Source organism: Haliotis asinina, chromosome 9 (genome assembly GCF_037392515.1).
Source record: "Haliotis asinina isolate JCU_RB_2024 chromosome 9, JCU_Hal_asi_v2, whole genome shotgun sequence".
Lineage (NCBI taxonomy): Eukaryota > Metazoa > Mollusca > Gastropoda > Lepetellida > Haliotidae > Haliotis > Haliotis asinina.
In genome coordinates, this window is record NC_090288.1 from 26303313 (window position 1) to 26328002 (window position 24690).

Consider the following 24690-nt stretch of genomic DNA (forward strand, 5'->3'; position numbering starts at 1 on the left):
TCCTGTTGATGATGGACATGAGAGAGATCCTATTGATGTGTGTGTGTGTGTGAGAGAGAGAGAGAGAGAGAGTTGAGGGGCAGGCCCTGTTCATATGTGTGTGTGTGACAGTGGCGAGGGACACTAGGCCATGTTGATGTGTGTGTCAGTGGCGAGGAGCAGGGGGTCATTTTGATGTGTGTATCAGTGGAGTGAGGCAGGAGGTCATGTTGATGTGTGTGTCAGTGGTGTGAGGCAGGTGGTCATGTTGATGTGTGTCTCAGTGGTGAGAGACAGGTCACATTAATATGTGAGTCAGTGGTGTGAGACAGGTCCTTTTGATGCATGTTCCTACTGTGAGGCGGAAGGTTATATATAAATACGTCTAGGTGAGGCGGAAGCCAGGTAACGATGATACTGTGTATGTCACGTGAGACACAAGTGATATCGATGACGTGTATCAGTGGTGAGAGTCAGAAAGCTCTACACGTCACGTTGGTACTTCGTGTCATGTGTGTGTTGCATTAGGTCCACGTGTCACCTGTTACTGATTTCATGGAAGGTGTTTATGGTCCACATTGCCCTCGGCGTGCTTTTTTGCACAACCGGTACCTCGCACGTATTGGACGCATTCTCCTCGACATCATTAGGACTCGAATACGACTCGCTATTAACGGGAGTGGCAATACCATTATCACCTATGGAAGTCCTACGATTGTGTAACTACTCTCATGAAAACAATGTACGGTACTTCCAGCGAACATTACACGAATAAATTGCCTTGTCGCATTCACCCCGCTTGTTATTAAGGAGAATATTGAAAATTCCAGGCAAATTATATTCACGCTGACAATAACCGAAGTTGTTTCTTTTGTAACTTGTTATCGTAATGGCTACATCTAACAATTGGATCGTGGTGTTGGTGGTCTAAATCGATATCTGTATATGTAATTGACGTCGGTGACCGGTGCGCATATTTCAAGGACTATTCAGTAATTATGGAATAACGACTCTAATGCGTAAAAATATCTTCATGTTTTGAGGTTATATATCGTTTTAGGTATTTGTCCATTACCCGACTGCTGAAGACTCGGGTTCCATTCCCTACACGGGTAGAATGTGTGAAGCCAATTTCTTGCCAAAAGTGGCATAATACCTCACTCACTCACTCACTCCATTACCGGATCATACCAAGGTAACATGTGTCCTGTTTAAGCATGCGTTCGTCCCATTCAACAGGTGATGTTTTTTTATCTTCTATTATAAATACTATGGAGAATATTTCCAAATATTTAAGACCAAACTTCAAATCGTGACGCATATGGGCAGTTGTGTTCACATATGCAACACACATTGTTATACAACATCTGTCATTGACGATCTGGTTTAGAATTGTCGTTGAAATACCTGCACCTACCTGTTTAGACGGGTAGATGTATTTGCACGTACGTTGCCATAGAGATTGTGTTGTTGACAAGATTTGGAAGCTACGGATGAACTCGTAACAAACAGTAAACTGTCAAAAGAACAGGCAAAAAAATTGTACTGAGAAAATCCCCAAAACAAATATTTTGTACACGAAATAGGATAAAAATATAAAGGATCATAAATGGTATATGACGCATTTCGTAAAATATATTATTCACGAGACCGTATGAAGAGAACTTTCAAGGGGTAAAAACGACACGATTTGTCCTCCAGTAAACTCATCTACTGATTTTACAAAAAGTGCAAAAAACAAATCTTGGGAAATCGGTAATCATATAATATTTAACAATCGGACTTTAGCTGCTTTCAAAACCACCAAATAAACGCCAAAAAGCATATTTCTATTTCCATGAGTACTTTAGAACATTGCTGAGCGCGGAGTTACTGAACTGACAAAGTGATAAGTTGTGTTTTAAGCTGAAGGCGACATTTTATTTTAAATTTATCTCGCCAGGAAACCCCTCTGAAACGTGAACATGAGTTACAAAACATACACTACATAACGAGTGTCCGTCATGATTTTTCTAGATAACCTATTTCTAAGCACAGGAAAAGATTGCCCACAAAGACATCAAAGCCCGCTTCTTCTAGCCACAGCGCCATCATTGTTTCGTCTGGAAGACGCATGCAGCTGCAGTAATTACACGGTGTAATCTGCCAGTTGTTAGCACGAACACATGCTGACAAATTGCGGTGACCACGGGGTCACGTATGGTGCATTTTGTTGTCGGATGTTGATATGGAAACGCAGCATTGATGAAATACTTGACTTCCTTCAGACACGATTTTGGGAATTTTGCGCTGTTAAACGCCGCACTCTACAATATTCCAACTATAAGGCGGGTTCCGATTTGGAGCAAATCAGAGATAGTTTTATCAGACGTCGAGATCAGATTTCGAAATGAATAAAACGTTAAAAAATTGTTAGTTTTCCGAATATTAGCCTTCTACCTTCGTTTCATACTATCAAGTAGTTGTTACCTAAACTTTGAAAGTGGAAATTGCATCATAGCTATATGACGTTATGCGCGTTATCTGTCCACAGTCTACTCCAAGACAGACATAAAGGTGAATTAGTAAGTCAGTATATGGCTTTAGGACGCTGGATCGGTCTGTGTTCAGTGCTCGTGGTCTTTGTCTGGACTGTAGCTTCTGTCATACTGATCAAAATGAAAATATGAATTAGGAATCACATCAAATCTGTGTACATGGGTGCTAGTCAACTGCTTGTTGGCATGCATAAAATCCGAGTAAGCAATCCCTGGTGTTGCCAGGTTGTCTGAACCAAGCATCACTGTCGTCATGATGGTCGTCATGCATAATCTGCTCCAATACAAACAGTTGCCGTATACATTCTCTGAAAACAGTAGATGTATACATCTTCATATGTGCACAATAGCTGTATACATGTTTCTAATAATTATATTTTACAATAGCTGTACTTGTTTCTAAAGGGAACGGCGGCTAAAATGTTCATTTATATGCAATAGTTGCCCACCTTTCCAGAGAGCCATAGCTGTTAACATGTTTTTAAACACATGCATACATGGTTCTAAATGTTTCTCTAATAATAGCTGTATACGTGTCCCTATGTACACTAGTTGCACATATGTTTCTTTAAACAGTCGTTGTTTTTATATTTCTACATAAACGATAGCTCTGCAAATGTTTCAGATCCATGCATACGATATCTGTACATGCTTCTATGTAGGCAATAACTACGTACATGCCCCCCAATAAACAATAGCCTGTTTCTAGTTTCTAGCGTTATTTTATATGATAAACATATGAAGAGAACAAAGTTTCGAGATAATGACTTATTGAACTGTGGCCAGTCACGGCAGTGATTGCCAGTATCAGTGTACATTACCATCAAAGCAACACAAACATTTCCATTTCGACCTCGTTATGGTAACGGCGACACAGCTGTGCGACATCTACTACACCTGTCCACCACAATCCAGTAATCAGCATGCATCCTGTTAACTCCACTAGACAAACAATCTGACCTTTATTGAGCAAGGTTCGATGCCCATGATATTGCAATCAGTAAGCATACTGGCTCACATGCCCTGTTTCTTATGTAAAAGCCATATGTATTACTTTGAAATTGACGTGTCCATTTCATTATTAGCTACGTTCAAAGTGATATATTTCTGAACCGAGTAAATCAGAACGAAGTAGACCCTCTCACCGTGAAAATAAGACAGGGTAAAGGTGGCTTAGTACATAAAGGATACGTCAATAGACCCGGAATCTGTTAATAACATGCATGTGTTCATTTCAAACAACCAATGTGTATGTACTTGTATCTACCGGCCAGTGATCACAGGCTGGCAGCCAATTAGCTCCCTCTCTTCTATACATACCCTGGTAAAGGCGATCGATCACCTGTCTCCCACAGTGCAGGTGGGACGAGGCAGCAAGAGACGGCTGCTCGTCATAACCAGATGGCAATGTTTAGGATAGTACCATTCATCGTTCTGTCTGTCATAAGGTAAGTGTAATCTTTATCAGACTTGATAAAGCCAGCAAATGTCTGCATCTTTCTCAAAATGTACACATGGACCCCAATCTCACAGTTGTATTGAAACATGATCAATCTTAATTGCTGCCCAATTATCAACTGTTTATAAACCCCGTGTTTTACATACAGTGCATTCAGGAATATCGGAAAGTTTCATTATCACAAACAAGAGCTACAAATCTCAGTAAAACGAATGGCGGTCGGAACAAGACGCAGGAGGACTCGTACATTCCCAATGAATTATATATATTAATATTTCTAGCAATGCTACAATAAAGTCTTGTAACCTGATATTTTTAGTAAGGAAACGTGCTTGTGCTCAATTCATCGAACGGGGTCAACATGTTTGGGAACACAAAAGCCAACCTTAGGTCTTTTCATGCGTGATGTATAAAACACATACTTGTTTCTGGGTCGTACTATACCTTACTATACTATACCCCCTAGGTATGACTTGTCACATTCAGGCGCTAAGTACTGTTACTACATACAATGTGGGATCACACACCAAACCCATGTAACTGTACACAGGCAATAAACTGTAAATAGAAGGGTTTTCTATAGCTATTCTTAGCTGTTTCATTATCCACTGCCGAGCAATTCCCCACTACGTCCAACATGAACAGCCACTGAGCCTTTTGCTTGCAGCGTTCAAGTTGTGGGTTGTATTTTTCAGGTGTTGCTATAAATGTTCAGGACAAATCAGGACATGTGATTTTCACGTACAAATATGTGTATGTGTTTCCAGATCTATGACAGACCGGTAATGTAACATTGTGTAGTTAGATTGCATGTCTGAGCCAGTAGTGTGTTGACAAGCAACTGTACGTAAACGCGTCAGTATTGTTGTGGAATACATATATTTATAAAAGTACAATTACTTAAACTAGAAAGGTGTTATGTAAAACTTGGTCATATGGAGACACGGTATATTTAATTCACGTTTTTCAAACTGTCTTCCCTTTGAAAAGATCGAGACACTGGAAAATATGAATATTTGTACAATTGTCGGTCGAATACAGCACCAGATAAGATTACCTTCTTAAATACGTTACTAAGTGAAGAAGTTATCTTTGATATTAGGATGAGATATAGTTGAATTTCCATGTACGGATAGAAGGTTCTCTTGGTGTATGCTGGATAAATATGTGCTTTGAACATGACGTTTAGTCAGTGTTCATGTTTTCTCAGTTTTCTTGTCATGTAATAACTGACTCTAGTTATTCTCCAAGTATCACTACATTGATACACAGGACGTCTGTGAATGTAAGTCCACTGCACTTGGATAATACAGATTTTAATCTTCCATGAAACTTTTTGATCAGTGTATGCCATTCCCATGTATCATGTGATAGCCTTCCTATTGAATAGGTAAGGTGATCTTCTGCCTCTGTCGATGCCAGGAAATGCACATTTGTTATACTAATGTATGCCTCTGTCGATGCCAGGAAATGCACATTTGTTATACTAATGTATGCCTCTGTCGATGCCAGGAAATGCACATTTGTTATACTAATGTATGCCTCTGTCGATGCCAGGAAATGCACATTTGTTATACTAATGTATGCCTCTGTCGATGCCAGGAAATGCACATTTGTTATACTAATGTATGCCTCTGTCGATGCCAGGAAATGCACATTTGTTATACTAATGTATGCCTCTGTCGATGCCAGGAAATGCACATTTGTTATACTAATGTATGCCTCTGTCGATGCCAGGAAATGCACATTTGTTATACTAATGTATGCCTCTGTCGATGCCAGGAAATGCACATTTGTTATACTAATGACACCATTAATGAATATCGCCATATATTTATACGTACAATTACCACACGTGATAACCCAGGTTAGAATTAGTCTAACCTATGCTGGTCGTAAGGGGCGACTAACGGGATCATGTGGTCAGGCTCGCTGACTTGGTTGACACATGTCATCGTATCCTAGTTGCTTAGACTGATGCTCGCATTTTTTGTCACTGGATTGTCTGGTCCAGTCTCGATTATTTACAGACTGCAGCCACTGAAATATTGCGGACTGTTCCATGCTTCTGATGTTCCATTCCTCTAATGTATCTATACCTAACTATTGCTAAGTGCGGCGTTTAACAATGACCGAAAACTGTACTGTAATATTCCTCGATGTATCACAGTTATTTAATAGCCAGTCTTTACTGTAAGGAAATTAACAAGGTTATGAAAATCGATCATGGAAAAATTCAAAAGCTTGTAAATGTTTACATGAGCGCGCCGCGATCAGCATCACTGTCCTCCGTTAACCCCACTACGTTACGACAGTAACCTTGAGTGGAAATAATGTTCTGTTCTGCATGGCATGACATCGTATGTAACACATTGATAATAGTGACTATGTTATCATAGTTGCCGATGACGCACGTACACCTGAAGCATCGTTGATATTTGTACTCCCAGGGTGTTTTTGTTTAGCATTATACAGAAACACTCAATTCAGCTACACTTGTACAGTTAATGCGCACCACTCCCCACCCCCTCACAACCACGTACACTGCTAGCCAGACCCCTCTTCAGGGGGAACACATTGCATGAGAATCTCAGTCAAATCCAAATAAAGAAAAATCATTGATTTTGTGGAGTCCTGTATATATAGACTTTGCGTCGGGTTGCACATGCACATGTTAGTCTGTCAGCGAGTTCCTGTGCTGCTTCTGCTTATAACATCAACACGGATAGCCATATTGTGCTTCACATGGAAGACATATGTTTGAAGCTGGTAGCTAACTCAAGTAAATCAGGACTTAAACTAAACGAAGAATCGAAATCTGATTTGCCATGATCGTGATTTGTACACCGAAACCCCTGTAGCACGGATCCTATTTATCGAGACCTGACCGGAGAAGATCCGGTTTAGAATTGATCTTCAGTAGCCCAAGCTTGTCGCAAGAGGCAACTTCCCTGATCGGGTGGCTAGACCCGCCGACTTGCTTGACACGTGCCATCACACCCCAACTGCGGAGATCGATGCTTATGCTGAAGGTCACCGGATTGTCTGGTCCAAATTCGAACATTTATAGTCCGCCGCCATATAGACGGAATGTGCGATGTGAAGCAACCAACCAACCAACCAACCAACCAACCAATTATATGCGTCTATGTTTACTTTTACAGCACGTGTGACGATTTACATAAACAATGTTACTAAGCACGTTGTTGCCTTGAGCCATAAACAAGCGCATGTTTATCATAATCCCCATTCCAACCGTTTGACCGACCGCCGTAATCACATAACGGAGTATGAATAGATTTAGAGGGAGTCATCCTTGAAATCAACAGTTCCCATAGGGGTGTTGATTACATAACCCCTACCTATGAATACCTGGCTTCTGCTTGTGGTCCTGGGATCTGGGACTGTGTTCATTACAAATTCGATAAAGACATCGAGTTATTGGTCACATGAACGACAGTTTTGTGTATCACAAAGGGAGGAGATACAAAGAGGAGATAACATGCCGAAGCCTGTCTAAGGCGTGAGTAACTTGAGGTATATTTCACAAACTATTGAAGCATTCATTTATAATCTCCTCTTCAAAAGAGGACCTAGTTGTATTGCAAAACGGGGTCAGCTAAATCCTCATGTCACCTGCGAACTGCACATTACTGAGTACTTGGTTTTGGTAACATGAAACTACGAATTATGATTGCGTAGATTGTGCAGTCTCTGCAGGTGGCCTGTTTTGCGGTTCGACAAGTAATCATGTGAACTTTGTACACTGTATTACAAAATAATCTGACAGTTTTGCTGTTGTAAAGTTTCATCTGAATCCAGTAGATTTCCCCACATTCTTTATAACAATATGGCATTTTAGATAATCTCTCCTGAATGCTGATTTCGACCAACTAAAATGAAGATTTTCTTCAAAACGGTGAGGACTCCTATATTTGGCAGTTTCAAAAGTTCCCTAGCATCGACTGGTTGAAATATCACATACAAAATCATTAACTGATCAGTTCAAACAATCATGGTATGTCGATACTCAAAATTCATTTAAAGAAAAATATGATTATTTATATAATACCTCACTCACTTTAAAACATTATCTTTTAGATTTCCTATCAAATTTCCGTATCTGTTAAACACAGTTAAGAACTTCAGTCATAGATTACCCACTAAAACGGAACGGTGGTTTAGATTTAATCTAGTAAACAGAACGTGTACAGTTTGTAAAAATAATGTTATTTTATCATGTATACAGCTCAATGGTGAACTTAAGAAGCTACTTCCATCTTATCTCTGTACAATCCACATAGGAACAAATTTACCTCACTTAAGAATTCAGATTATACCCCACTCCTATGTTGAAATTATCACCTTTCGTAAAACTGTTCTTAGCGATTTCTAAATCAATGTATCTAATCATACGTTAATGTATTTTAAACGATTACAGAATGATACAGAGAACATACAATCGTATATGATTTACGAGAATAAAATTCTGTTCTGTTTTGTTCATTACAAAATAATCTGTCAGTTTTGGTGACTGACAACTTTAAATGTTTTCGACCTTTAACACACGATAGCGAAAGGAACAAGACGACAATGAAGTAACCCCAGCAGTTAAACCTTGATAAATAAATAAACAATTCCCTTGCAACCGAGTATCTCATTTCCATATGTCTCATCCATATTAAAACCACGTTTATCGACTCTGAATCTAAGTTACTTCTTGCAGGTGTTTGTTCGGTAAAAATAGTAATATTTGTGTTGAAGGTCAATCAGTTTTTATCATTCATCCCCTGGGAACCAACAGTTACTGTTATATCGCAATGACTACAAGAGGGGGCATACAGTGCCTTCAAAGCATTACTTCGTGTTTTATTACATCAATAATTCTGTCTTCTCAGGGTGTAGTTCCACGTAACAGTACTAAACGCATTAGGGGATTCAGTAATATCTACATGAAAAAACTGTTTTCACTAGGTTGGAGTACGTAAGTGAGGGAGTTTTACGCCGTTTTTAGGGATATTCCAGTAACAGCGGGCGAAACCAGAAATGGGACACATTGTATCCAAGTGGGGAATAGAACCCGGACCTTCGGCGTTGACGAACGTTAAAACTGGAAATACAAATTTCAGAAAAGAACAGACTTCAGGTTGTTCAGTACTTGGAGAATGAGAATGATACGTCAATCTTGCGTTCATTATTCGCTGAAATCATCCCTAGTGGAGCCGGAAACGTCCCGCTGGGTTTCACGGATATCTATTTAGAAGTCCGTTATAACAAGTACCGTCTGATGAGATTCGGTAATGTGTATGACAGTGGTTGGGACGTTCGATCAGAATGCTGAAGAAGTTGTCGTAATAGTCAGAGTCATGTCTTATGTTTATCACCGTGATTGCGCGGTGGTGTTGCCAAAAGAGGCGTGCCACCCAGTCAATGAGGTGTGGCCAGACATATATTGTTGCTGGTAGTTAATGATGCGTCTGAGTCTCTGGTTTGTCTGTAATCAATTTTCAGGGAATTTCCATACAGATGTAATATGTTTTTGCCGATGTAAGACAAAATTAGCCCCTTTTGTTCGTATTCCGCGGTTGCCATATTTACAGGCATCTTCAGATCGCTAGCAAGTAGAACAGGTCAGAAACCACCTTTACTCAACTTTAAGCAACTACATTAGCAACAATAAATATTAAAGCGCCCCTTTCAAATTGAGCACATACGTAAACACAAACGTCTTGCCTCACACCGCAGAGAGGCGTCAATCCAATATGAAGTAGCAGTCAAGCCGCTGGCATTACTGAAGGGCATGTAGGAATCGTTGTTCCCTTTATCTGGGGTTATCACGAACATTGCAGTCGATATACAATGAACATATTTCAGGTACTAGATAAACAAAACCGTATCCTAATTCCTATATTACTGGAGGCAGTTATTATTAGAGCCGCTTAAAACTTACAAGTTCATGATATAAGCATACACCCAGGAAAATAATATAGAGTACTGAAAAAAATCTGTTTTATTATTTCACGTCGAGTTGAAAATTCAATGCGGACATAAGGCTGGTAAGAAAGAGAATAACAACGGGCAAATTAGTTACTACCCACGTCTTACGTTCTGAACCTACCCGCATTGTCCATACACCCTGCGCCGCTGCAGTAATGTGTAAAGCCGCCAGTCTTGTAACCATCTCATCTCGAATTTCAGTACCATCAGCATCACATTCTTGTAGCTTGTTGCCATGGTAACATATATCTTTTAGCAGACACCGTTTAGTTTGTTGAGAGTACGCATCGGACGTTGGGTAATTACCAGTGCTGATCAATATAACAGCCATATCAGTTTCTATAACTTTGAAACTTTGACATCTCCCAAGATGGCATGGCATTCATAGAATATGGTTTTCCGCATTTAGCCCATAGGGACACAGCATATGACTTGAGTCACATATCTGATAATGACATAGTACAGTCAGCTCTCGTCCATTAGACATTTGTGGTGTCGGATTAAGGGGACTATCGATTTAATGTAGTTGTGTGATATTTATCAATACTTACTAAAGGTTATGATCGTCATTCTGCTGCATGCGTATCCGAAACACTACATCCAGTTATCTTCATCGTATGTAAACGTATTCACAGTAATCAAAAGTAATAACAATACATTTTTGTTATCATTTGTTAACATTCAAAGATGGCATAACAGACATACAAAACCATATACATGTAATCAGTCAGGTTCATACCTACATGCACATGAATGTAATAACTACATTATCATATTAGTATATCACTTGAGTCACACATCTGATATGTGATCACACACAACCCACAGTGACATAGTATAACACTTGAGTTACACATCGGGTATGTGATCACACACAACCCACAGTGACACAGTATATCACTCGAGTCACACATCGGGTGGATGTCGGCCCACAGTCCACAGTGATACAGTATACCTGGTGGCTGACATGATGTCCCATACTAAATTTATATTTAGACTGCTTCCTAAGTGTACATTACCATGTAAGGAAATACCTGTACAAACTTCTGTGTACACAAGAGAGGCAAGAAATGATACCTGTTTGCTGCCAGCTCACTGTCTGTACACTTCCTTTAGTTCTTTATACAGAAGGTAACGTGGTACTGTCTCCTATTGATGGCAGGAAATGCTAAGACTGTTTCCAAATCATTCAATTATCATGGATATTGTTTTGGCTTTGCCATGGTTGCTGTAAGAAGGCATCAGATCTACAGGTTTCTGCAGGTGACGATGAAACAAATTGCTAGTCTTTTGATCTGACTGACGTAGTGAGAAATTAGTTTGTTTCGTTTATGTAAAGAAATACTTCAACCACTGACCGAGCATTTTGGGTGCAGGGCGAGTGGGCTTGGGGTTTCGAGCGGTTTTGTTGGACTACTGCGCTTGATTTCGTGTTGTTTTGGCAATATTTAGGTCTAGCAAAGTGGATTTTACGTTTTACCCAAGTGAATGCAGTATAATATCGAAGTCAATTTTCCATTCTATAGCCAATTTAAATTCTTTATGACAGAGTAGTGTAGTCCATTCAGATGTGCCATCATAATCACACAGGTACAGTGCGTGCACGTAGAGACAGTGTTATCCGAGGGCGTCCCAGTGTGTGTGCCTTTGAAGTGGTCGTTGCAGATTTCCGTAGTAAATCATCTCGCACATGTTTAGCGTAATGAAATGTCACATACGACTCATTAATGGACGAGCCATCTGAAGAGGAAAGAGTGCACAAACGTTCAAGCAGATCATTTCACGAGAACGTAATCAATAGTGGTGTTCCTGATAAATTCAACAAATGTTCCATCCTCCCATCCCGGTATTCAGTCGGATTGTCCCAAGAATCAGATTCCATTTGCTGTAGAGGGAAATTAGCAATGACTAGACACTGAAAAATAGTCATGCCACTCGAAGGGTAAGGATCTGTCTTGTGCCCGCCCTCACAAATTGCCCTTAAGGAAAGGTACTACCAGCCCGACACAGCACAACTCTACTGCCATGCGATAGCAGATTGTAAAGAAACCAGACAAACAGTGGATGGATTAATCGGAAAACAAAGTTTAATTCTGAATTACGACTGCCCAGTAACAGGACAGAGATTCCTCTACTTCGGGTGAAGAAATGTTTGGAAAGTTATTTCATTCACAATTCTTTAACTAAACTGTCCTCCATTTGTCGAAGTAAATGACACATATTACTTTAACTAAACTGTGCTCCATTTGTCGAAGTAAATGACACACATTACTTTAACTAAACTGTGCTCCACTTGTCGAAGTAAATGACACACATTACTTTAACTAAACTGTCCTCCATTTGTCGAAGTAAATGACACATATTACTTTAACTAAACTGTGCTCCATTTGTCGAAGTAAATGACACACATTACTTTAACTAAACTGTCCTCCATTTGTCGAAGTAAGTGACACATATTACTTTAACTAAACTGTCCTCCATTTGTCGAAGTAAGTGACACATATTACTTTAACTAAACTGTGCTCCATTTGTCGAAGTAAATGACACACATTACTTTAACTAAACTGTCCTCCATTTGTCGAAGTAAATGACACATATTACTTTAACTAAACTGTCCTCCATTTGTCGAAGTAAATGACACACATTACTTTAACTAAACTGTCCTCCATTTGTCGAAGTAAATGACACACATTACTTTAACTAAACTGTCCTCCATTTGTCGAAGTAAATGACACATATTACTTTAACTAAACTGTCCTCCATTTGTCGAAGTAAATGACACACATTACTTTCAACCATCACACGATATTTCTGCTGACAACAGAGTCGACCAGTTCAATGACTGTGACAGTATCAAAAACGTGTTTATGAATCGCTGTCAAATATTGATAGCCAGATGTTCGCGAAACGGAAGCGCACTGTGACTCACTAGTGGCACTCATAAAATACTCACTTACAGAGTCAATTGTACACAAGAAAAGGGATACATTTTGCCCTATCCCAGTTTCAGGTTTCATCGGTTTGATCTGCCCACCCCTCCCCTCCCCCCCTCTACAGTTCATTATCATTAATCCGGATTATAATAATCCAATGAAAATGCCCATCATTCGAATGTAAACATCAGTGTACAAGTGTTGTTTCATTTGTCCAAACCCTACAACGCTTGCTTAGAACTGCTCCAGCATCGCATTTCTTTTAAAATGGAAATGGCTATTCCAGTAATTGCATTAGTAATATAATGCATGCTTGTCTTCTAAAACGACATCAATTTGTCCGGCAGTGATGTGAATCAGCAGATGTTGCCAGAAACATTACTGATTTACATTGTTGCATTATCAACCATCGACTACGTTATATTAATGGCAACACATGAGACACCTGAGATTTTTATATACAAACAGATGAAAACAACAACCTGACTTGCAGGCCTTTCCAACTGACCGTTGGATGATTAATAGTTTATTGACTTGCTGATCGAGACTACTGATTGACAATATGTGTTTGGGACCAGTGTTTACAGTGTTTTGGTTCAAACCTGACCTTGTTCCAAGGCTGCGCTGATTGCCAGATTCATACATGGATAGTAAGTTAATATGCCTTTTAAAGAGGCAAGTTTATATATTTGCATCTGACTCTGAAACCATATAATTATGACCTTAGAGACTTGTGCAAGTTCACTTCTTATCCTGCTCGGTATCGGCGCCCTCATTATCTTCAAAAACGGTTGCTCAAGTCATATCTTCTCACGTTAAGAGGAAAGGTGGGACTTGAGTAAGTGCTGTAAGGAAGAGTACTTTCTTCCCACCCCAGCTTCACATCGAGTGACATGTCTGACAACCTGCTCACACCTAAGCCAATCACTCAGTAGAAGATCCATTACAAAGACTTGTATCCGCTGTAGATCGTGATCTGTAGAGATCATTACTAATTTAAGGGACATATTTGTCAGGGTCATTGCCGGGTCAGAATGATGCAGACTTGGCAAACGATTCAAAGGCACTTCGTTGACAATGGCAGTAAAGAGTTTTGTTGGAAAATCCATATATAATTCACATTACCTGTGCGTTTGAGTATTGAGTTACCCCATTTACAAGCATTAAGTTTGAATGTGATTTCAGTCATACATCATTACGATATTCTCATTTATTGCTCTTTGATAACTACTGCTTAACACGGTGCATCGGAAACAAAACAATGTATAAAGTCAGGATGATTTTTACGAGATCTAGTGATATTCCAGTCAAGAAAATAAACACGTTTTCTGTAGAATTCCTTTTATTCATTTAAGACTAATTAGTCCAGCAAAATGCCTCATTGCCATGATAACATTTGTGTGTGTTCATATCACAGTCACTTGAAATATTCATGTGTCATAATCATTTCTATATATGTCACTAAGATATTTTTCTTTCAAATGGAAAGGGTATATCTAATGTATGTACTGAACGTCAAACGCATTGCACGTATTTAAAGGAGCTGACTCATACATATGAAACAAATCTTTTTGGACAGAAGACCAATATAGACGCGAGAAAATTATATTGATAGTTTGAAAGACTCAACCAAAATAAATGCATGTTTCCTAAAGTTATATGGTGGTAAATATCTAGGTATAGAATCCAATTTCAAAGGCTTATTATCCATTGTGCTATCCATGCAGTAGACTAGCATACGGTATCATCTTTGTTGTTCTATTGTTATTCTATCAAAAACTAACTGAAATAAATACACAGTCTATAACAGGTATGGACAAAGTATGTGAGAAATAAATGTACAAGGGCAAACACGCATGATCATAGTAACAGATATAATAGTCACATTATCAAATCTATGATGTTCAAGATATACATACTTAACCACAATCATATATGCAACAACCAGGCAGCAGTTGCACGCTTTGTGTTGAAGGCTGGGACCGACCCGAACGGACTGTATACGTCAATGTATGAGGGTCTGTCAACATTCCAGGTCCCTCATGTGAAGATTTGATATGATGAAGGTGTGGCTGAGAGCAGCATACGACATTGTTTCGAATAGTTACACGATTAAGTGCAAACATCTTAACGCCTTACAAATCGAAAAGAATTCAATGGATGAAATGCAAAGTTTCCTCAATGCAGTCCTACGTATTATTGTTGTAGTCAGGGTGATAACAACACTGTGGTGAATGTTATTACCTTCTGTTTACTGCGTACGACGCCATACTCCAGTCGCCATGATTGCTTCTCTCACACAGCAGCAAAGGCTGTTCGACGTCTTCAATAGGCTTGAAAAGGAAATTATGTAAGCGATGGGTTTACCAGAGTAATTGCACAATAATACATTCACAGACATCAAAATTCCACAATTTCAAAACTATGTTCACCTCCATATATACAAATTGTATCAGTTCAAGTGAACGTGCAATAGACACGCACAACTCACAATTTAATGATTGTAATCTAGGTATGCCCAGATCCGAACACATTAATAGGTTTATGGTATGGTGAAGTCCAGTGGTGTTGGAGTTCAATATTTTTAGGAATGGGTTTAAGTGCACTACAATTCACACAAATGCAAATTCTTGTTTGTTAATGATTTTTCATTCTTAATAGGCTATATTAAATACATCCAACGTACAAATATCAAGAATTTCAAATTGAAATATTCTGCAACTTGATACAACCAATACCAGGGTACACTTGATTAAAACTTTTTAATAAGTAGCTTGCCTGAAGGACGGGTGCATAATGAATGATCACACAGTGCCATCTGTGTTAAGTCGGCGTCCAGCTGTTACTGTGTTGTCAGTTATCACGATTACGGGATCACAAACATTTGAAGTTTTTAAATTGCTGCAAAACCGCCATATTATTTGCTAAATTACTTCAGTATGGAGAGAGACAAATGAATATTTGAAAAAAAAACACGATTCAAAGTTGAGACATGTCATAGTTGATGGACGACCAGATGATCATCGCTGTCCGCGGTTTCTTGGCATCAAGATCAGTGTCATTTGCTTTCTAGCAAATGCGCTCCACTTCAAGCCAGAAGTGGATCGAGTGAGTTTAGTTTCACGCCACTTTTAGCAAAATTCCAGCAATATCATAGCAGAGGACACCAGAAATGGGTTTCACACATTATACCCACGTGGGGAATGAAACCTAGGTCTTCGGCGTGACGGGTGAAAATTTTAACCCCTCTTCTACCTCACCGCCCCTGAAAGTAGTTGGTGGGGTCACGAGGCACACGCTCTTAGAGTCGACTATCATGGCATACGAGCTCAATCAATCATTCCTTTCCTATTTCTGACAGACCATTTCAATCGTGATGGATGATAAACTAGATTCCAATCAATCCACATGCCACCTGTGAATGGTACATGACTGAATACTTAGGTTGGGTAGCTTGGTTAAAGATAATGTGAAACTAGCGATTATGATGTGTTAAATGTAACTGTTATATCATTCATCCCATCCCGTGCTCACTTAAACATTGTGCACTAAATTATATAACTATGTATACAGACAGTTGTTTGACGACATCTTCACATAAATCATGCATCATAAGCAAATACACAAAGACAACAATGAGCGGATTATCCGGTGCAAACATAAATGATGTGAACAGAGCTGCAACGCAACCTCAAAGCGTTCTGTCGAGCGGCACACCCTACTCGTGGTCGTCCCTCGTTCAGCGGCGCAAAGTGGTATATATAAGTTGCCTAACAACAGCTTCTTGGTGAGTCTAGGTGTGCGAACTGTGGGTACTCTTACAGTGTCTTATTCAGCACAGCCATCCTCCAAATATTTCTAAAAACCCAAAACTATGTAGCCAGACATATGAGACATTGTCTTGTCAGCGCTGCCCTGTTCCTCTTTGTCACTTCGCTATTTATTGTGGTTTCGTTTGTTTGATGTTTTTGTTGTTGGTTTTTTTCGTTGTTGTTGTTGTACATTACTTCAAAACAATGTTGAAACACATCCATTAACCAGCATCCATTAACCAATTGCAATTGCAAAGTTACACAGGTTTTGGCGATATAGAAGATGGCTTTTAGAATTAAATGTGTGCTGGGCAATGGATGTCTTGAATCAGTCGCAATGATACTCCGCATAAATTCCAAAGGTCGTATCGCAACCAGTACGATCTACTTTCTTGGTTCAGGTTTTATTACGTCAGTAATTCTCCCCTTCCATTCCCGCAATTGAGCCTAGAGATGCATGTTAAATATGTCATTAGGTGATGGTGTCATATACACAACATCAAGATAAACAATCGACATGCGAAGCCAATTTGTTTCCATAGAAACAATTAAATTGTTGTTTAGTATATACCCAAGAGAGCAATAATGAGTGTTTTGGCAACAATGTGTAACTTTTTACATTCACTAGACCAAGGGACATGAGAGAATTTTTTGTGTAAGTAAAGCAATCTTTCGTTCGATGGTACGCGGACATTAGGATGGTATATTTGATGACAGTGTCGATATTCTTCACTCCCTTTCCGTATGTTGTTTATGTAGTGCATGTGTTTGCTCTGCATCAGTTACGCGTATGGTTTGAATGTTGTTGCCGTTTAATGGCTATATTGGTGTTGGATTGCCTCGGCAGGGTTTGTCTTCGTCCATTATTTGCTCCTCTCCAAATATCCGACCCGTGAAGGTCTGGGGTAGAACAGGTCTTCAGTAACCCATGCTTGGTTGACACTTGTCATCGGTTCCCATTTGCGCAGATCGATGCTCATGTTGTTGATCACTGGTTTGTCTGTCCTAGACTCGATTATTTACAGACCGCTACCATATAGCTGGAATATTGCTGAGTGCGGTGTAAAACTAAACTCACTCACTCACTTTAAATATCTCTTTGTAAATAAACAGATACGGGAACGGAGTAACGCAGTATCTATGTTCCGACAACATGCCGAAAATATTGGAAAATATAACACTCTGTTTTCAAACGTCTTGTTAATCAGACGAAACATATAAATAATCGAGTCTGGGCCAGACAGTAAGAGCATCGAGCTACACTAAAAGGATACGGCGACATGTGTCAAGCAAGTCAGCGAGCCTGACCACCCGATCCAGTCAGTCGCCTCTTACGACAAGCACAGGTTGCTGAAAACTATAGTTGTAGTACTCCAAATTCCGATCTCCTTCGGGTTCGCATAGCACTTGTTGTTACTTTTATCTCTGCTGATGCACAATATATAGGATGACTTTATTCATACCAGGCCTTAAGAGTACCATTACTGACATTGTGATTGGAGAGTCACATTTTACAATGCTTTTCAAATGTCTCTTTTTTATGCAGTTTACATTCTAATAGGAAATGATGAACATTTTCTCGAGTAACAAGAAGAAGAATATTACTTGTTGAAACGATACAGGATAGTTTAACACACTTGATATATCTCAGCGATTTCTTTCGGTATCAGAAATATTATTCTATCATACTACAGCGGATGGAAAAAGGAATCATACGAATGTATTAACCTTGCAGAAGGTGAAGTCATATTGTTAACATATCGAAGCTCAATTCTACGGTACAGTATCTGGAGTTATGTCTTTTATGTATACAGGGGCTACATCACCTTGCATTTTATTAAATAGACAAAGAGTATTTCATTTTCGTATTTCATCCAGCACTTCCCATCCTGTCTCAAAATACAGAATTCGTCTTGAGGTATATCTGGGAGGACACGCAACTATTCTGGCAGCTTCCACCTGTAGTTTCTAAACACAAATATTATTATCTATTCACAAATATATAGAAACGACAATAGATTCAGTAGCTATCAGAATATCATTGTCTCAAAACTGTGAATATACTTTAATCTTTCTTTATATTAAGTATATAATATTAATTTTACATATGGATGGAATGTACACCTTTTTCACTTTCCAGAAATTGTACATACCCCATGCATCAACACTTAATATTTACATTGCTCTACGTTCCCACAATGTCTAGCTACCATTCTGTCAGGTCCATTATGCTATGTTTAATTCAAAAAGGGAGTCAAATAGGGAGAAAGCGACAAAAGTGGTGCACTTATGCCCAATCTCTTTGTCTTTATGAATAATACAATATCTTAAACAAAACTAGAACCCGAAATACCGTGATGTCTCCAGGGAGCACTTTACAAACAGCTCGCCTCACTTCTTCGAGGTACATGTCGATCACTAAGAATGAGCAGCTTCTCTGTTTACGGTGACGTTTCGATGTATCGCTTGTTTACCGACAGTGTTAGAATCTATACCAAAACGTCGCTCCGCATCGTAAATACAGAAATTGTTCACCTTGAATGTGATCCTTATTTCGCCTGACTAACGGTACATCAGCATATAATTGTTGTTTGGTTCGTTCTGTAACGCCGCACTCAGCAATATTCCAGCTATATGACGACGGTCTATAAACACCTGTGTCTGCACCAGACAGTCGAGAGATCAGTAGTATGAGCATCGATCTACACAAACCTGACCACCTGTTCCCTGTAGTCGCCTATTACAAGCATGGACTGCTGGAGTCCAATTCTAACCCTGATCTTCAAGAGGTAGTAATCTTTTTTCTTGGCGTTTACGCTACCACAGACCAAACGTCCTAACTGACCTTTATTGAGAGGGCTATTGTTGCATTATTGCGATCTCATACATATCATGTTGTCTGATATAAATGATTTTCTTTTATGTTGATAATCAAGAAGGTGTGGGAGGCTTTTGTTGTTTTTATTCATCTGTGAGTAAGTGACTTAAAATCCAACCATGGTGAAACTGGTTTTACATCTTACCTCCGTGAACAGTTAGTTTTTCACGGCCATTAGCAATTTTCCAGCAATATCACGACAGGGGACGCCATGAGGCTTAACACATAGTGCCCAAGTAGGGAATCGAACCCGGGTCTTCGGAGTAACGAGCGAACGGTTTAAATACTATGCTACCCTACCACCCCACTTCCGGAATGAACCCATATCCCGACAGGACTGTATAGTCTACCCACAAGTAACATCATAACCTCAAGTTACTGTAGCCATCTTGTTGGCCCGGTGAAATGATGATTGCTTGCCAGATGGGCATGTTTCACTCCCTTTGAAGTGGCCATAGCAGGCTTCCGTAGTAAATCATTTCGCGCCATGTTTAGCGTAATCAAATGTCATGTACGGTCCGTTAATGGACGACTGGGGAATACATGCTTGCAAAACAATCTAAAGGGGAACAAGTCGCGAGAACATCTTCAGTAATGGTTTTCGTGTTACATTCAAGACAGGCTATTCTACCTGTTGTTTACCAAACGAAATATTATTCTTCGTTGAGTCAGAGTGGCACAGCTCTTTCAATAATCACCAAAACGTCTCTGCTGAAATGAGTATTCATTGCACGATCGATCTTGAGTGCAGCTGACATATCCGTTATTACTATGAAACATGGATTCCATATGTTCCAGAACGGTAAACTTATCCTACACGTAAACTTTTCATCCCAAAAGCAATACAATGGAAAATACGAACTATCCCGTCACAGAAAAAAGGTTTCAATTTGTGATTGGTGTTTTGAACATATGATCAGTATGTCATAGTCCGCTTTGAACTATCCCATTTAATGTACATACATTTTTTCGGATCATAATCGTCCACAAGAAATTCCCGAAGGCATGTGTTTATGTAACTTACCGAGCCCTGAAATACCGGCTTTGATCAGAGTTGTTTCTATTTTTCCTATTGAATCTAGTATATCTATAGAGTTAATGGCGATAAAGTGTATAGCTATCTTTTTTAATGACATCAAACTCTTTTGAAACTGAAGGACAGCAGCAGATGTTGCCAGACACGTTATTGATTTTCTATGTTACATTAAAAACCATCGCTTACCTGAATGGCAACCACGAACTGTTTTGACACTTGGGCTATTGCTATTGGATGACAATGGTAAGTATTTTCTTGTACAATCTGCAATTATTCTCTTGGTTCAAACTTTAGCAAACAACCACACGATTCGTCAAACCGAACCACGGCTTTCTTTGCAGCGTCTTTAGTTTCTAGCTGATTGCAGCTGGCTGGGTGGTTATGGTGTTAACGTCCCGCTGTCTACTGGGTATGCTCCCAGACCAAGTGGTTTTCACCAAAGAAACAAAGGTCAAAACCTGCATTATGTTTTACTTCCCTTTCACACAAAGATGACATTCAGTGACAGGTCTGACCCACTGCTCCAGAGTCAAGCAACCGAGGAAAAGAGCAAATATTAAATCGCGAGTTCGGGGAATTGGCCCGCTTGGCAAGATGTATGACTATACTAACCCACACACAACACAACACATGAGTAAAATAAACAAGGGGTTCATTGCACCACAGTCACAGGATGGTTTTTACATTATCATTCGATAATAGTATGGGTTACACTTATAGTTAACTGTCAACTATCAAAGTAAATAAACATTGCATGTAAATTCGTTTGACATTAATCATATTAATCACGACATAATACAATAGTTCAATATATTACATATCAATCCAGTGGTCGTTCATTTAGCACCAAACATTATAGTGCTCAGAAGGCAATGTGATAGTCAGGGTACCCGACAAACACGTATATCGTACATTCTTCAACAGTCACTAAACACCACAGTGTTTGCTCGTAACTCAGTAGGTAGGATAACTGAGACACTCCATAAAATCTACACATCACCCTAATAGGCGTTCATACCATGTGCATTCTACAGCATACATGCCGACACATACTGGTCGATACTGGCCGATACTGGTCTCCGACGTTCGTAATCAGTGTGACCCTTAGCGGATTGAAGATTGTGAAACGTGGTCAGTTAGTCTAACATTTCCATATTTCAATAAAATACTGTCACAACATATTTCATAACGTGCGTTTCCCCATGTTAATACAAATACAAACACTGTGTAAATGACGGGAAATGTTTGTCAGGATCATTGCCAGGTCGGGTAATGCAGACACTACAATAGGAACTGTGTTTAAAACATCATTCACAGACTTCCAGTCGTAAACTAGCACGATGTTTCTCCAACGAGTTTCTGAAAGAATGTTCTTTCCCATGTGGTCATTGTTAAGCATGGTACGGTATGAACCATTTATGAGTTGGAATTGCTTGAATTACTCATAGCCTTGTTACGATTTCGTCTAGACTAAGGCTTAGTCTCTGAATATATATAACTTTGACAGTAACTAACAAATCCATTTTAATTGAAGAGGAGCCACAGGGAGACCAGAGATTCAGATTCTGAACCTGAGGAAATCTAGACTTGCTTCATTTAAGGCCTTAGCTGTACAGAGAAGTCTTGGCAGTAGGCAAAGTAATGTGGTTCAGGGACTGTGAGACAGACTACAAGTTCGTCCAATAAACAAGGTTGACGTTAGCTTTAAATATTAATCAATAGTTCTTAAACATTTTATCCTCACTCCACGGCCGTTTCGCTGCAAACACGCTAAAGGTGCCATTTTCAAAATGGCATTTTCTCGTTTTGGTACTTCACAGCATTCAAGTGCCCATTGATGACAATCACCGGCATACCTTGCTGCCACTGTTATTCCAGCTGCTGGTGGGCGGCCAGTGCATGGACGGTCTGGGTTGTTTGGCTGACCATAAGTGACCAATAGCGTTCTATGGACGCTGAATATCGAGCTAAGTCACGTTGCGAGGCACCAGACAGAAGCATACGCATAGCTCCATATCTGACATTTTCTAACACGCGTGGTATATGGAACTTGGGCCAGAATGATGACCGGACGTATCACAAAATTACCGTTGAAATATTTTCATGTCACAACAACCTTTGCCACTGAATCTGGAAATTCTCGGAAATACTTTGTTTCAAATTGGGAATAGTCACAAACAGTGTGTGTATTTAAACCGACTGATTCATAGATCTGATATCAATTTTACTTGGAAAGAAAGAGTAAGAACGCAAGAATAATGGTGAATTGTGAAATATTTATTAACTCAGCAAAGATAGAAATGTTGTAGGCTTGGTAATGCTAATATGGAAAATATATTCTGATTGCTGTTACAGGTGGAATGATTACAATATACGTCTTGGACGTCATTGATGCAGATCTAATTTTGACTTGTAATATTGGATAAAGTCTGAATCATCCGTATCATTTTACTGTTCTATTTTACCTGCAGTAAAGACGCCAACGATGCAGATCAGTTCAATAAACCAACATGAATGCATTCTGTTAAGACTAGTCATAGCTACGGGCCGACTAGTGATGCCGATGACGTGGGATTCTGACCTGGTTGACACATGTCTTCGGTTCCCATTTCCGCAGATCGATGCTCATGTTGTTGGTCACTGGATTGTCTGGTCCAGACTCGATTATTTACAGACCGTCGCCATATAGATAGAATATTGCTGAGTGCGGCGTAAGAATAAACTCGCTCACTCACCCCGCCGTGATATTAGTGAAATACTGGTAATAGCGGCGTAAAAGTTACCAAGACAGACTGTCTCACTCACTCAGGTATGAATGTACAACAAGAGTGGACATACATGTATGATTATATGGCCATGGTAATGATAGTCACATCATCACATCTATCATAAGTCATATATTATTTATGATATACAGCCGCAATCTTGTGTGACAGTAGTTCGATAGCAGTGGCACGTTATATTTTGATAGGTGAGTTTAGCTTTACGCCGCACTCAGCAATATTCTAGTTATATGGCGACGGTCTGTAAATAATGGAGTATGGACCAGACAATCCAGGGATTAACAGCATGAGCACCTATCTACACAAACCTGACTACACCTGATCCCATTAGTCACTCGTGAAGATCGGTTAGAACTGGCCTTAAGCAACTCCCGCGACTACCAATATCAGGTGGTCAGGCTCGATGACGTAGTTGACATATAACACTGTATCCCAAATGTAGATCGATACTCATAGTGTTGATTACTGGATTGTCTGGTCGAGACGCGATTATTAACAAACCGCTGTCATATAGCTGAAATATTGCTGAGTGCGGAGTATAACAACAACAGGCAAAACAGGCTACGTCGGATTCGGGGACACTGGCGATGTCCCCCTCGTAATTATATGTTTTGATGACGTCATTCTTACGGCGTTGACGGATGCGTAAATGTAAACAGATATACTACCTGGATGTCCCATATACAACGCCGAAGTTGATGTTTGCACGATATGTTGATCCTTGTCTGATAGTGAGGTGATATGATGTAGGGCATCACGTTTTACATTATTGCCATCGTGTATGTCGCTGCTTGTTCAGATCAGGACACTGCTAGTTGACTTTAACAGGTAAAGGTCTCTAAAACTCTCACTCCGAGCTGTATTTCACTTCATTGTACAATGTTTTCAAATTGATATGTATTACGTTACCACGGACTGACATTAAAGTTACTAACATTATTTATGAACGTCAATTATTACGTAATTTAGTGCTTGCCTGCTTTGCTGACCTTGAGCGGTGTGCCCTTTCCCACACCAAGCCTCGTTTTCAAATCGGAACTAGCTTTAAAGATCAACGGGGAGATGTTCATGTCGACTGTGCGCGACACAATATAACACCAACAGATCATAAATTTGTCATGATCAAAATATTCCATTTCAGTGGTGATGGATTATGAATTCAGAGTTCCTGTATGTAAGGTCGATTGGATGGTTGTTGTTTAACACTGCGTTCGCCAATATTCCTGCAATATGAGGTCCCTAAATACGTTTGAACCACACAATCTAGTGATCAACA

General features: G+C 39.5%; 1 protein-coding gene across 1 annotated transcript in view; it reads left to right on the forward strand.

The window, feature by feature from the left end:
- The first annotated feature begins 3836 nt into the window (after nt 1-3836).
- The window catches only part of LOC137296273 (glycine receptor subunit alpha-2-like), a 31692-nt gene continuing 10838 nt past the window's right edge, over nt 3837-24690 (forward strand). The window contains exon 1 of the mRNA XM_067828026.1: nt 3837-3964. Coding sequence (XP_067684127.1) covers nt 3918-3964 — 47 coding nt within the window. The 5' untranslated portion in view covers nt 3837-3917. The remainder of the gene's footprint in view (nt 3965-24690) is intronic.